The 16,545-nt window shown below is 39.9% G+C and overlaps 1 protein-coding gene across 1 annotated transcript; it reads right to left on the reverse strand.

Moving 5' to 3' along the window:
• Positions 1–13,596: 13,596 nt before the first annotated feature.
• LOC130845789 (syntenin-1-like) lies at positions 13,597–14,756 on the reverse strand. The gene has a single exon (XM_057723529.1). It carries the CDS (start codon positions 14,702–14,704, stop codon positions 13,808–13,810), a length of 897 nt encoding a protein of 298 aa, XP_057579512.1. The 5' UTR covers positions 14,705–14,756; the 3' UTR covers positions 13,597–13,807.
• Between the last annotated feature and the right edge of the window lie 1,789 nt (positions 14,757–16,545).

Here is a 16,545-nt window from a genome sequence, read left to right on the forward strand (position 1 = left end):
GTGTCAGCAGTTCTGTTTTGCAGAAAGTTCCACCCTGAATCAAGAAAGAAGAGTTGCTAACAAATTGCAAATGACACACTATGCTGATGAAAACACTTATTGACATCAATAAACTACGCATTCTTGTTCAAATGTTTATCCATTCAGATTTTACAAATACTGAGATGTGCAGACACCCTCTCAGATGTTTCCAACCAGTATTAGCATGCAGACGACCAGCTCAATATCTGAAATACGGAAGAGCAATCTACAGCTGTCTGCATGGAATATTTAGTTTTTTTAAAAAATCTCCCTCTTGTCCTTATTTACAATTCTGAAATGTGGAAAACATAGGAACTTTTGTAAGGTAGGAAAAAAATCTATTATTTCAGCATTCTGAAATAATTATTTTCAATATTTTGGTCTTTAACTTTTCAATCTTTCCTGTGAAAAAAATTTAAATTTATATATAAATGTATAGATGCTTACAGGTAGAAATCTACACACATATTTCCTACCAAAAAAAAAAAAAAAATACTAGGCACAGTATTTTGTAGCCACACACTCACTTAGCAAGTCTATTATGAGCATCTTCTATACCAATGAATATTTTTCTATAACATTATTTTTAGCGGCAGCACATCCGTTACATGAATATACCATAGTTTACTTAGAGAATCCTATTCTTGAACACTTAATTTGATTCTAAATTTTTTAAATTGTGAATTATACTATTATATCTATCAGCTATTGTTAAAATAATGCTAGAGAACAAACCACTGCAAAACTCAGTGGCTTAATCTTTATATTCATAGATCTACTGGTTGGCCATGGCAGCGGCTCTGGTTCCCTTTGCAAATCTGTAACTCAGTATTTTCTCCATGTGTCTGATCTTCCTTCAGCCATCAGGCTAACTGGGGCATGGATTTCCACAGCAATTGTAGAGATAAGCCCCACTTTGCAAACATATTCCAAACCTTTATTGATATTACATCTGCCTATAAATAAGTGTTAAAACAAATCACACAGTCAAGCTCAAAGCTTATAGTATATTTCATCTCTATTAAGAGAAACCTTAAGAGAACATGGAAAAAAGCGTGGAAGCTGAAAAGGGTGAAGAATTTGGGAGATAGTGAACACTACTACAATTATAATTAACATTACAATATATGTAAATTGATAGAGAGATAGATACATATATACATATACATAATTTTAAAGTGTTATTTGTTTAAGATTATTTTATGGAAGTGAGATTGGACAATATATGCCTATACCTAATCTGTCCACATCACATGCTTTAGGAATAAAAATCTGCTGTACACTTAAGCTCCTCTCTAAGGATTTGATTCAGGCCATCTCAGAATTGATAATATTTGTGTCTCTATTCTTGATCTGCTAGTTGGTGCTGCATCCCAGGTACCATCTTGCTTCTGTCTCTCCTGATGAATGATGTCAGATGATCTTGCTTTTCTTCTTCAACATCACCACTATTATCTGGGACACATGTTTGATATTTGCCTTTCTGTACCTAGCCAGGTGGCCTTGGAGGAAAGGCCATTGCCAGCATACCCACTCCAGCCTTGCCAGCTCCCAGTCTCACCTGAGCTGGAAGAAAGAGATCAATCTTAGACCAGTGGTTTCATTTCTGAGAAGTTTTCTCCCTTCCTTATTAAGATTTGGCTTCCCTGACATTTTGTCAGCTATTATGACTACTCTTGGATGTCTCCATCTTCATAGAGTACAGGTGGGTTCCCTGAAAGCCTTTTAAAAAAAAAAATATTTGTTTTTGGCTATGTTGGGTCTTCATTGCTGCGCGCAGGCTTTCTCTAGTTTCGGCAAGTGGGGGTTACTCTTTGCTGCAGTGCACGGGCTTCTCATTGCGGTGGCTTCTCTTGTTGTGAAGCAAGGGCTCTAGGTGTATCGGCTTCAGTAGTTGTGGCTCACAGGCTCTAGAGTACAGGCACAGTAGTTGTGGCACATGGGCTTAGCTGCTCCGTGGCATGTGGGATCTTGCCGGCCCAGGGATGGAACCCATGTCTCCTGCATTGGCAGGTGGATTCTTAACCAGTGTGCCACCAGGAAAGTCTCCCTGAAAGGCTTTAAATCAGTAAACTGGTTAAATCTTAACAATCTTTATGGAGGAGGTAACGAATGAGTCACAATTTTTTCTACTATGTCTTTAAAATACTAGACCCATGGTTCTCAAATTTGAACATACATGACAATATCCTGGGGGTTCTTAAAAACATGGGTTCTTAAATTTGGCTTTTTATCCCTACTCCCCAAATCCTGGTTTAGTCATCTAAAAAGACATCCAGAATTGTCAATTTAATGAGTTCTTTTGAAGCAGTACAATTCAAATCATATCTTAAAAAAAATTTTCCAAGGCAGTTATTGTTGTTCTTGCTTTCAATCTGACTGCACATTTGTTTTTTAGTGTGAAAAGATTTCTTTTTTAATGCCTGCGTCAAAAAAAAAAAAGTTAATTCCTGATTTCCACCCCCAAATTTTTTATTTACTCGGTTTTGGATGGGACTGGAAGAAGCGTATCCTCTAGAATGTCCCCCATAGAATTTTGATACGTAGACTGTGAGAATTATTGCTCCAGACCCTCAAAAGTTTGCTGAGAATGGATGGGTACTGCCAGGTGGCCATCCATCAGCACACACGCATGTGCACACGTGTATCCTCTGGACATTCTTTTTTGTACTTTCCGTTTTTGTTTGTCTTCTTTTTTCTCCAAGAAGAGAAAGTCCTCCCTGTTGTTAACGATGGCGCTAGCTTTGTGTAAGAACTTTTCTGAGGGAGTATGTGTGATATTAAAATTGCTCCTTGGAGCTTCTGGTTTCAGCTCTGACATATAGAGAGATTAAAAGTTATCATTCCCATTCATCCAGTAAGAAAAATCTGGAAAAACTGCAAAGCAATGACTTTTCTTAGACCTCTCAGACCACTGCCCTGAAATCTGGAGAGACAGTCACATCCAGAGAGACAGAACCACTGGGATCTACCTTCTGGAAGCAGAAGCCACTGGGGTCATAAATTAGTAGGAACACTAGGCAGAAGCATTACATAGCAGGCCAGAGACTGCTCTCCTTGGAGAGGACAGCTTGCAGTGTTGGCCCTTGACTGGTGCCTGGGAACTTGGACTTGAGAAGGGTTCTCACCATTCACAGAGCAGTGATCACTCCCTGTTCCTAGGCTGTTTACATAAACCATGTGGTTTACCTGACACCTGCTTTCCATCTGGGAGACTGGAATTTTGGTATGTGCCAGACAGAGGGTGACCTCAATAAAAACCTTGGGCACTGAGCTTCCCTGATAGGCAACATTTAATATACATTGTCACAACCGGTAGCTGTAGGAATTAAGAGCAACCTGTTTCTGCCTCCTCTGGCACAGGACTGGGGGAAGCTTGTGCCTGGTTTCCTCCAGATTTCACCCATAGGTGTATTGTCTTTGATGATTTGGCTTTGTGTCACTTTACTGCAACAAATCCTAGCTGTATGATGGTATTCTGAATCGTATAAGTCTTTCTACTAAACTATTGAACCTGGGGTAGTCATGGGGACCCCGGACAGTAACATTTAGGTAGCAAATTTGATAAATTGCAGGAGGCTGAGTATGGATAAGCTTGAGAGTGAGAAAATCCTGAAGACCATGTCTTTTGCAGGGCGTCTCATATATTCGTGGGCTTTATCTCCATGAACCCCAGGAACTCCACCCAGTTCTCAAGGTGATGTTTTGAGAAAGATTATTTCCTTGTTCAGGCAGGGAAAGGGAAAGAATAATCATTGTGAAATAAACTCAGAGATTTCTATTTAACAAAATCCCACTCCCCAGGGGGAAAGATCTTTGCTAAAGACTTATACCAGGAAGAAAATTCCTTCTTTTCCAGTCCCCTCCAGCTTTCCCATCTCACCTAAGAGGGGAAAATTTCCAATAGGGGTCAGAGTTTCAAGGAAATAGGTTGAGAACACTGCATCCACTGAAGGATTTGGGGATATACAAATATGAAATCATTATGTTCTACACCTGAAACTGATATAATGTTATATGCAAGTCATACTTCAATAAAATTAATTAAAAATGGATCATATATTTAAATGTAAAATGCAAACATAAAATTTCTTGAAGAAAACATAGGAGAAAATCTACACAATTTTGAGTCTGGTGATAAGTTTTCAAATATAAGACAATAGCATGACTCATGAAAGAAAAGACAAATAGGTTGGATTTTATAAAAATTATAAACTCCTGCTCTAGGAAAGACACTCTTAATAGAATGAAAAGACAGGAACCAGATTGGGAGGAAATATTTGCAGAATACTCATCTGATAAAGGACTTGTATCCAAAATATACGAGAAACTCTCCAGACTCAATAAGAAGAAAACAAATATTCCAATTAAAAAAGGGCAAAATGTTGAAATAGATACCTCACTAAAGAAAATATACAGATGGCAAATAAACATATGCAAAGCTGCTCAATATCATTTATCATTAAGAACATGCAAAAACAGCAAGATGCCACTACATACTTAGTAGGATGGCTAAAATTAAAAAAAAAAAAACAATAAAACTAACAAACAAAAAAATGTTATTCTGACTACTCGTGAGGATGCAGAGCAATGTGAACCCTCATTCATTATTGGTTCAAATACAAAATAGTACAGCCACTCTGGCAGACGGTTTACCAGTTTCTTACAAAGCTAAGACATAGTTTTACCTTATAATCCAGCATTTGTGCACATAGGAATTTTCTCAATTGACTTGAAATCTTACATTCACATAACACCTGCATGCATATGGTTATAGAAGCTTTATTCACGATAATCAAAAACTGAAAGCAACCAAGATGCTCTTTAATAAGTGAATGAATAATTAAATTATTTTATAATGACAGAATGAAATATTATTCAATAATATAAAGGCATAAACAAAAAATCCACAAAATAAGCAAGAAACAAACAAATGAAACAAATAAGAGAGATTAAACTTTAAATGCATATTACTAAGTGAAAGAAGCCAGGCTGAAAAGATTAAATATTATATGATTCCAATTGGGTGACACTGTTTAAAAAGTAATATTACAAAGACGGTAAATAGATGACTAGTTGCAAGAGATACCACATAAAGAGTGAATATTAATGTGTGAAAAATGAAAACATGCAAACAAAAAAAACCCACCCAAACAGCATTTGAGAGGTTGGGAGATACAAGGATGGAAAGCAGGCAGTGAATATTACAAATGAAACAACCTCACTGAATGAGTTTCAAGAAAATGTCTTAAGTAAGTAGCTTGGGAAATGAGTGGAGTCTGTAAGATTAAAAGCAGGGACTTCCCTGGTGGTGCAGTGGTTAAGAATCCTCCTGCCAATGCAGGGGACATGGGTTTGATCCCTGGTCCGGGAAGATCCCACATGCCACCGAGCAACTAAGCCTGTGCACCGCAACTACTAAGCCTGTGCTCTGGAGCCCACGAACCATAACTTTTGCGTCCATGTGCCACAACTACTGAAGTCCTCATGCCTAGAGCCCATGCTCTGCAGCAAGAGAAGCCACCACAATGAGAAAGAAGCCCGTGCACTACAATGAAGAGTAGACCACGCTTGCCACAACTAGAGAAAACGTGTGCAGCAACGAAGACCCAAAACAGCCAATAAATAAATAAATTTATTTTAAAAAAAGACTGAAGGCAAAAGGATCTCTCCATAGAAATGTACTCTAAGTGATCAAGCTGTCCCGTATGGAAATATGGGTTAATAATTCTGAAACTGCTTTAGATATAAACTGGCATTTAACAATTAAATAAATGGATGGCAGATGGAGAGAAGCATGTTTCTCACTATTACAGTGTGAAGATAAATAAGAGGATGAGGTTAGAATGATTTATGTGGTAATATCAGCATTGGAGACACCAGTATGAATTCATATTTAGCTCATAGAGATGGTTACATATTGAAATTTTACAGATATGTGTGCATACATAGGTTAGTATACACTCCTATATTTCTTTTCTCTGTCAGCTGGAAGGCCTAGAAGTAATGACAACCCAGTAGCAACAAACACCCAGCACTAAGATCTTGGTTTCTAATGCCATTGTCCAATTAAAGGAAGTGGAGCATCTTGGAGAAGTGGTTGATTCTAGTGGTAGGACTGGAACTATAGAAGATGAACCAGGAGAATCTTGTAGTGCAGGTATATAAGCAGCTGCTAAAAGCAATTAAACACTCATGCACACACGCGGGCACACACACACAATGACAGAAAAATGTCAGAGGTATAAAGGAGGCAACTGAAAGAGCTCCTGATGTCCAAAGTGGAAAAATTTGAACAACAAAATAAATGAAGTAGTATTGGATTACAACCCAAAATATAAAATAAACATACAAGTCTACATTGACATAAACAAATGGTTGAATGAATGAATAAATGGAAGATAATAGACAAATATCCCATGCAGAAGAATTACAAATAATTTATGTAGACACTCCACCCTTCAAGGAGATGAAACACATAGCAATTTCCATCTAAAAAGTACAGCATGGAACAGAGTAGAGTAGTGGAGAAACCTGACAAATACTCCCTCAGCCAGGTCATCAAGGTTAATGTCAACAGAGATAAGCCATGAGAGAGTAATGTAGCCTTGATATCATAGGATGAACTTGGTATCTTACTTCTGTGTCTTTTTCCCTAAAACCTGTAACCTGAACCTAAAAAATGTCAGGCAAATTGCAAAAGAGGTTTATTCTACAAAATATCTGACAATTAATCCTCAGAATTGTCAAGGTCATCAAAAACAAGAAATGTCTGAGAAACGGTCACAGTTGAGAGTGACATAAGGACAAATGAGGACATTTCTTGTGGTTTCCTGGATGGACACAAAGAGGGCATTAGGTAAGAACTAGTGGGAATAAATAAGAACTTTAATTTCCAAAAAAAAAAAAAAAAAATCACTTTCAACCAAGAGTCATGCACTATATCTTCTATTCATGTTTATTTATTTTTATCATCAGCTGTGAGTTAACCTCAGCCACACTGCTCCTGCAGTCTCAGAGTGCTGGAAAGAAAATAGTCTGTTCTTACTGTTAAGTGCCTTTCCCTAACATTAGCTGCCATACAGGAAAACCGAGCACTCTCAAGCTGCCAGTTGGAATGTATCAGTATAACTAGATTTGATGCCACCATGGAAACCAGAGCTTGCTCCAACCTGTTGACTGGTTTCTATAGCTGTCATGGTGAAAACAAGTTTGTTCCTGACAGATAGCTAGGAATTTGAACTGGGCTTGAACTTGATTGTAAACTGGTGTATCTCTTGCAGAAAGCAGTGGTTCTTTTTCAGAATTTTTAATTCATGAATTTAAACTAGCTCTACTTCCTTTGTCTGAAGCATCACCTCTACCTTATACACAGTAATTTCCAGAGTGCAATTAATCTTTTTTTCCAGGCAGCGTTTATAAGCAAACAATTCATTCTCTAAGTGACAGCCTGTTGCTTGGACTATTAATATAAACCTTAAAGGTTTAAATTATCTTACTTAGGAAATTAAAATCCAATCATTCACTCAACACATATTTATTGAACATATACTATATTCTAAGCACTCCACTAAGCATTAGAATCTTTCGAAGCTAAACTCCCTGCTTTTCTAATGTTTCCCATCTAGTTGGGGAGGTAAAAGAACAGACCTAATGTTTCTAATTCAAGACAGTATATGGTGGTTACTCTGACAGCATTATAAACTTCTTAAGTAGACCAGGACATTGTGGGCTGGGATTATTAGGAAAGACTTCTTTGAAAGCCTCGAGAATGCCATTAACTAGAACCAGTAGTAGAGGCCATTCCAGAAGAACGAATGGAAAAGGCAGGTGGCAAAACAGGGCAAGTATATCAGAGGATGAAAACTGGAGCCGTCTGCTCTGAGTAGTGTTATAGAGGGGGTGAGGAGGGAAGGATATATGACATAGATTGGGTTCTTTGTGTGCGAAGCAAAACAGTTTGAACTTTATTTGGTAGGCGATGTGGAGCCATCGGAAGGAGGCGCTTCTGGTTCTGTGTTGTCATCAGAGTGGTCGTTAAGAAAAATTACTCTGGCAGCGTGTAGAGGACAGATAGAATTTAGTGGTAGCACACCTAGAGTGGAAAGTGAGAGCCTGAACAAAAGCAGACTCTGGGCTGTGGGATGAGAAAGCAGGAAACTAGTATGGGAGACATGAGGTAATTACAAATGACGTTTCAAGCCTGGGTGAAGAAAGTTTGGATAGCAGAGGAAGAGAGAACCGGAGCAGAGTTTCTGCAGGAAGGTCCTGAGACTGACACCGTGACGACCATCCTTCCCAGCTAATTCTTCCCAGTTAACGTCCAGGGGAGAGGCATTAGTTGAATTACACAACATTCGATATTCTCTACATATTTTTTTCTGGCTCCACATTTGCAATGAATGGTCATGACCAACTGTGGCTTATCTCATGGAACATATCCATTGCCACTAAAGTGACTCATTTGCCAGAACTGGTTCCTCCAAATACTTGTCAGCAAATGGGATGTCCAAGAGATTCTCCTCTGATTCCCCTGTAGATCTGAACCCCACATTACCAAGTCCTGATTCCAAAGGAATTTTGTCTTCCTTAAAGACAGGGAGCATCCCATGATTTTTGTCCCACAGATCCTCAGAGGGGAAGCAATGAGATGAAAAGTGAGAAGTGATCGGCTTTTCTGATTCTGATGCTCCTCATATAGTCCTCCACCACAACTCCCCATGGGGACCTGATAGCAGAGGGGAATCAGAAGATATTCCTAGGGATCAGGAGGTGTAAACAAAGAGGCCTGCGGGAAGCCCGGACATGTCTTTAAAGCTTTTAAGTTTTAACCTTATGTTTGTTTTATTTCTAGAATTGTGATGGACTTTTCTGTTCAGTTTCACATGCGTGTTTACTCTGATATAAAAGTGATGTATTCTTTCTCATTATTCGAGTAAAATTTAGGCACTGGAAAATGTGCCATGTTAATCCAGTGGTGTTGAGTACTCACTGCAGGTCCCTGTGCCCCCCGGGGGTACGCATAGCCCCATATAATAAGAAGGATAATTTTTTCTTAGGAAGCAGGAACACGGGAAGAGGGTAGTTCTCACATCTACTAAGCCTGTCCTAAGGACAAGTGGGAATTCAAAAGCCAGCTGGACCTATAATTACTGAGCCTCTGAAAGGAACTGAGGCATGCAGACCCTCCAACATGGTCAGCCTTTATACACATTCTGGCAGAGAGAAATACCATCCAAAGGCCTTTGGAGATTGAATGGTCAGTCTTGAAATAGTCAAAGCCTAGCTGTTTGAAACGAGGGAGCCAAACTTTCCCTAACTCCATTAATATTTCCCTCCATCCAAGTATGAAAAATGGGCCCATTTATTATTTATCATCTTCCTGTTTGGTATTTCACCTGCTGCCAACACAGCGAAGCCCAGCCAAGCTCCCCCCATGGCCAGCCCAGGGGCAGATGATCCCAGCAAAGCAGCAGCAGCACGCCCAGGGAACCAGATGGGTGACCTTTCCCTTTCCTGCTCTCCAGACTAGAGAACAGACAGTCACACTCTCTGAGTGGCCCGGGATCTTTGCTTCTATAAATCAAATGTACACCTTCAGACCGATGGTCTGTTTCTCAAAAACATTGCTCACACGTGCGCCAGACAGCATCTTTCACGCACTATGCCAGAGCAGCCAGTTTCTCTGTTATCTGAAATCCTTTATATCATGCCCCCTCCTTCCTTGCCGACCTCCACTCAAAATAACATGGCATGAGCTTTTTCTGTTGCCTTTCCTCTCCTCCTGTGTAGCCCATGTGTTTGAAATATGTTTAATATATTGTCACATCTCATATTTTAAATATCATGAAGATAGGCCAATTCTAGGATATTTTAAGTGCCCTCATTATGAAACATATGGCCAGAGGGATGGGGATAGGGAGATGGAGAAAGAAACATGGCACATGTAATATTTTCCCAAGAGAAGGGGGCAGGGAATATGACCTGCAAGATGTAAGAATCTATGTGCATCACTACTGAAATACCATCTGTTTCCATTCAAATTATCATCTTGAAATTACAACTTTCTTTTTCATATGCCATAATGTATAGGATTCAAGGGCCCAAACACATCATAGTGTTTGCAACCAACCAATCCAGTGGCTGCCAAAGCTGTGGCAGTTTAAGAAATAGAAAAGAAAAACAAGAGAATGTTCTAGTTGTTGTGTTTTCATTTTTACTTTTCTTTAAAATAGAGGCATTGTCATTACAGAGACAGTGATAGAGATAGTCATTAACAACATTGTTCATTGCTCATGAATTGAGTCATCATTCATTCATTCATCATTCATTTATTTCATTCATTCATTCAGCAGCTGGTTAATGTATTTTATAAATCACACATGATGTGTGGAGATGGGGATACAGAGGTGAAAGTACCTTTGTCTTCAGTTAATCAGAGACAAAAGAAGATGATAAGATAGCCAGCAGACTTAAAATATGAATGATAAGGCCAACTGTAGGCATTTATGGAGATGTGACAGGAACACCACATTTGGGGGAAGAGGTGGTGACATGGCTCAGCGATAGGGAATTCTCCTTAAAGAAGGCTACTTTTAAGCTGATTTAAAAATTAGGTAGGATTTGGGGCTTCCTAGGTGGCGCAGTGGTTGAGAATCTGCCTGCCAATGCAGGGGACACGGGTTTGAGCAGGGTTTGAGCCCTGCTCCAGGAAGATCCCACATGCTGCGGAGCAACTAAGCCTGTGCACCGTGACTATTGAGCCTGCGCTTTAGAGCCCATGAGCCACAACTATTGAGCCCATGTGCTGCGACTACTGAAGCCCACGTGCCTAGAGGCTGTGCTCACAACAAGAGAAGCCACGGCAATGAGGAGCCCGAACACCACAGCGAAGAGTAACCCCCACTCACCACAACTAAGAAGAAAGCCCGCGCACAGCAAAAAAGACCCAACACAGCCAATAAAATAAATAAATAAATAAATTTATTCAAAAAAATAGGTAGGATTTATCTGTGCAAAGGGGATATTGACTTTCTCAAGGCTTTGGAATCAGGATATGCAAATATATAGAAGTGTCCTCAAGCCCTGGTTACGAAGAATTCATTCTGGCTGGAAGGTGGAGGAGCAGAGATGCAAGGGGGGCAGATAGAGAGGGTGTAACTCCTCAAGAGTCCAGCTCTATTGAAGACCAACAGGTATTTCAACAACGGACACCTGAATTCCTACTAGGAAGACAAGCTGTCTTTGGTTGGAACTGTATCTTGATGAACACAGTATAGAAATAGATTGCAAGGTCCTGTATGTCAGATGTGGCCAATCTCAGAGACATAAAGTTGTTTTAAGTAAGGCGTGAAGAATAAGTAAATGTGTCACCCTGACAAGTATGTGGAAGAGAAGAGAATAGAGAAGAAGGTGGAAGGGTCAGGGGTTGAAAGAATAGGGGACATCAGGGAGCTCAGCTCAATGCTCTGTCGTGACCTAGATGGGTGGCGGGATGGGTGGGAGGTCCAAGAGGGAGGGGATATGTGTGTACATATAGCTGATTTACTTTGTTGTACAGCAGGAACTAACACAGTATTGTAAAGCAACTGTACTCCAGTTTAAAAAAAAAAAAAAAAAGAACAAAGGGCAAAGAGAGAACACCCCAAGCATCAGAGAAAACAGAAAGGACTTTTGGAGAAAAATCCCATGTAACATGTAGCTGTTCTGCTTGCTTTTCCATGGTGAAGTATGTTCTCTCCATGGCCCCTACTCTTCCCCAAACTCTCCTTTCAGCTCCTTCATAAAGTCTTCTGCGATCTTGTATATTTGTACCGTGGATTCGATCTTCCTTTGGAAAAGATAGTACATGGATGGAGTTTCTTTATTGAAACAACACGGAGTACTGAAGGTACCGTAAGGAAGAAAGCAAACAGGATCCAAGACAAGCCTTCAAGGAATTAAAAACAAATCATGATGTGGACGCCTTTGCGCTTCCACAAAATGCATAAATGAGGTTTCAAGCCAATCTCGCTAGAGTTTTAAGTCTGAGGAAGCACCCTGGCTGACATCTAAGTTGTGTCAGCAAGGATTTAGCTGTAATAACCACAGTTAAGAATAAATATATGAGTTATTTTACTATAGTAAAAGTTAGAATTAATATCGTTTATTTTCTAAACTATAGTTTGTTTTTAAAATAAACTATAGTTTACTTTTTAAACTATCTTTTAAAATTAGAAAAATAGTTAAGAATAAATATATGAGTTATTTTACTATAAAACCCATAGTCAATTTCAGGAGATATTCACACATGTAGTGTGTGAACCAGGTAACAGTATGCATCCTTAGCAGGGCTACCTGACCATTTTCTCTCTGACACAATGAGAACTATTTGGAAAGTGTGAAATAAGGTATTGACACTTATAATTTGGGTAGCAATCATTACAAGCTAAAAAATAGCTGCCACCAGATGAAGGTTTCCCGTATTTCTGGACTACTTTTGACAATCCCCTCTTTCAACCCACATTTTTTCTCTCTCTCTCTCCCACTATACTCTAAGATATAGAAGAGTCTTGTGGGTATGTGTCCCTTGGAATCCTTAATGCTATTCTCTGTTTCCCCAAATGCTGGCCAAAATATCAATCATCTTGTATTTTTAGGGTTTTAAGAAAATCGTGGTTGAATTAGTAAGTGCATTATGAACTTCTGTGGATTGATAAATAGCAAATTTTCCAAAGAAATTGCCCAAGATATATTTCTCAGTGGTACAAGTATTTTTAGCAGATTAAAAAGTCTGAGTAATTTCTTTTTCTTTTTCTTTTTTTTTTTGTTTGCAGGAAGGAGTCAGGAAATGGAACAAATTACCAGGACAGCATTCTAAGACCATCCCAAAGCAGCTAGGTTACAGGTTACAGGTAAATGCAAAAATCAGGTATCATCCCACTTAATCTACACATGAAAAAGGAGTCAAGGTTTATCCTATTTAGTACAAGAATTTTTAATTAAATATATAGTGATTCATTTCTCAGAAAGTGATACCAGTAACTTTTAGAAGAAAGAAGTTTCCATTACACAAGGACTAGAAAATCTCAATGCAAGTGTGTGCCACTACGCTGCTCTGGGCTAGTGTACATTTCAGTTTAATATAGAACTGCATTCGGGCTTTTAGAAAGGCAGCAATAGTTATATTTTGGCTTTTATTCTAGATGCTTAACATAGTTAAGGAGACAGTTCAAGCATATTAAGTGAAGGCAGTTCAAAATGTAATGATAATCAATACAGTCCCGTGCAGTCTACATACACTGTATAATAATGCTCACATGGAATGAAACCAGTGTTACTTAATTGGTGTTTTACACACACACACACAACTGAAAGAAAAAAAAAAAGTAATTCTAAATGTACTATGGTAACACAGTAAAAATGCAAATATACCATAGAAGTAAAGTGATATGAACAGCACTACTTGATACCCAAAATGAAGGTGATTGGTTCTAACAGAAAGCTGAGCCTGTATCAGTCATCCTCATCACACAGCTTGTAAAAGCATCAGGTTTCCAGTAAAGAAACTCATCTATGAAGGTAAGTCTCTTCAACTGTAAAACCAGGATAAGGCTACAACTATCTTGAAGTCTGAACAAGACATCAGATCAAACAGTAAGATTTCCAGCCCGACTGTAAGACAGGAAGGTCCTCCTGCAGCATATGCTCCCTGGCTCCTAGGAAGCTCCATGTGCATAAGAGAAAGGTAAGTTGCAGAAGACGTAAACGGAAGAACTTCAGCGAAGTTTCCACAGTGCCGTGACTTCTAAACCTCAGGAATGGCATGGTCCATGAAGCTCTTCATGATGCTTGGGGCCAACCGTTTAATAATATGTTCAAAGATAAAAGCAGGCATGATTGTGATAGTAACTACATTCCCAGCTGTGGACAGTATGTCTGCGATTTGAGAGTCCTTCAGTCCAATGACATTCTGTCCGTTGACCTCACAGATGTTGTGTTCTGTGAGAAGACCGTTTCTAGCTGCAGAACTGTCTTTCACTATGGATGTGATTTTCCCATTTTTAAAGACAAAGCCAATGTGTCCAGTGCTGTCCTTATGCATGGTAATTGTCCGTTCAAAGGGCCTGTCACGGATGGTCATGGTAATCTTCTCTCCGAAAGCCTGTTTGAGCACCTTGTGTGCCCTGTCCGAGCTCCAGCCGGCACAGTTCTCCCCATTGATCTGCAGCACCTGGTCCCCGAATCGCAGACCCACCAATGAGGATGGAGAATTGGCCTGGACTAGCTGAACAAATACACCATTATCTATGGATTTAAGCCTGAGCCCAATCTTCCCATCTTGATCCTTACACAAAATGACCTCTCGAATCCCTTGCTTAATTTCTGCTCTGAGGATGCCAGCATCATTACCAGTTATAGGAGGCACCATATAGTTCATGCTGGAAGGTCTTGCTACCAACTGCCCCTGACTTGGTGCTCTGGGGACCACGGCCATATTTGCACATATTTCTTCTTCATTTAAACTCGGGCCCATGTACTCAGAGAGCTCCGGATACAGTTTAGGATAGAGATTTCCATCTTGAGAGATGGGAGCAGAAGCTTCAGATAAAATCGCTGGATTCTCAGGGTTTGCAGAAAAGGCCGCTTGTGCCTGAATCACCTTGTCTACCTTCAGGTCATCGAGAGATGGGTACAGAGACATTTTTGCAGGATTTTTCTAGGCCGCAGACACTCGCTCGCCGTCGCCGCCGCCGGTCACTCTGAGTAATTTCTAATACTTCTGTGTGAAGTGGCTACTAATATTCAAAAGTATGTGATCAGATCACTTGTAAAAGTGATATTTGATGAACTCATTAGAATTTTTATTTGGCCAGGACTTATTTTTAGGCATTTCTCCATTCATTAGTTCATCTATTTCTCACCACACAGCTGAGGGGTGAACAGTATCTTTCCTCTTTTCTGAGGAGATGCTGAGGTCTATGGATAATCAGCTCTGGGATGATTATCCCCAGGTCCTTTGATGCCTCCCTAGGGCCCGTGCAGCCCCTTGGGATTCAGAGTGTGATGTGAGTCCTGAGACCAAGCCCCACTGATTTACCTACCATGTGACCTTAGGCAAGTCATTTCCCTAATCGATATAGTCCTTCCCTACTTTCCCACCTCTGCATCCCACCTCTGGTGTATTTGGCACTACTTGTCCTCCATTTCAGGCAGCCTGGTTTGTAGGACCAATCTTTGCCCCATGCAGAAAGGAGTTAAAACAGTCTCATTTAATATCCAGCATTCCTTTTTGAGTTTACTCAGCCACTCATTTATGCAGACATATTTCTGAGTGCCTGCTATTTGCCAGGCATTGTTCTAGGTGTTGGGAGGTAGAACAGTAACCCAGACTAGAGTCCTGTGCTTGAGATGCACTCTGGTGCCTGGTAAAGAGTGTCTCCCCAAGTGACAGGCAGTGTAATATAGTGGGGACAACACATATGTCAGGTGTGATTCCTGGGTTCAAATTCTGTTTCTGCCACCTAGTATTAGGTGGACTGGAGGACACGTCGCTTTATTTTTTCTTTCAGTTTTATTGGAGTATAATTGATCTGCAGTGTTGTGTTACTTTCACTGTGCAGCAAAGTGAATCAGTTATACATAAACATATCACTTTAAATCTCTGAGTTACCATCTGTTTCATAGGGATACTTACCTAGGCAAGGAGGATAACAGGCAACAAGGAAAATCCACTATCAGATTGTCAAGCCGATGGACAATATAAGTGTACAGGTTAGCTGCTAAATTACACTGCCCCCTTTCCTAGGGGCTGCGACACCGCCTCCTTTGTAATCCGCTCCTTTCCTTTGAATGCTGACTTTTTTTTAAGCTGTGGTCTGACTCAGGAGACCCCCACTTTCCTTAGTTTCTCTCTTGCTCCTATATGATTGATTCTCCATTCAGCAATTAGAAAGAGGTTTTGAAAATGTAAACGTGATCATGCCCACCTTTTGATGAAAACCCTTCAACAGTTTCCCATGTTTTTGGAATAACATTGAACAAATGCAACAGAGCCTGTGATTGATTTCCCTGCCTGCCTCTCCTACCTCATCCCTGACCTTGATACCTTTTGTTCACTTTGCTTCCAGCCCTCCTGTCTTATCGCTGGCCTTCAGAACATCAGTTCCCTTCTACCTTAGGGCCTTTACGTTTCTTTGCCTTCTGCCAAGGATACTATTTTCCCCCAGCTTTCTATCTACCTGGTTCTTAGCAAAAATGCCACCTACTCACAGAACCATTCACTCACCACTCAATCAAAAATGCTCCCATTCTTAGTCACTATCACATTTTGTACTATCTAAAAGTATTTCTTTATCTGTTGATTGATTTATTTTCTGCCCCCCTACAAAAATGTAAGCTCTATGGGAAAGTCAATAACCAAGATATGTCTGTCTGATCCATCACTATGTCCCCAGCATCTAGAACTGTGCCCAGTACAGAGTATGTCCTCAACAAATATTTGTTGAAGAACCACGTAAAGGATGCTTCCCATTTTGAATACCC

Source organism: Hippopotamus amphibius, chromosome 2 (assembly GCF_030028045.1).
Source record: "Hippopotamus amphibius kiboko isolate mHipAmp2 chromosome 2, mHipAmp2.hap2, whole genome shotgun sequence".
NCBI lineage: Eukaryota > Metazoa > Chordata > Mammalia > Artiodactyla > Hippopotamidae > Hippopotamus > Hippopotamus amphibius.

What these genes read in the sequence shown, in the direction of transcription:
- LOC130845789 (XM_057723529.1), bottom strand. Translation starts at nt 14,704, where the DNA reads ATGTCTCTGTACCCATCTCTCGATGACCTGAAGGTAGACAAGGTGATT.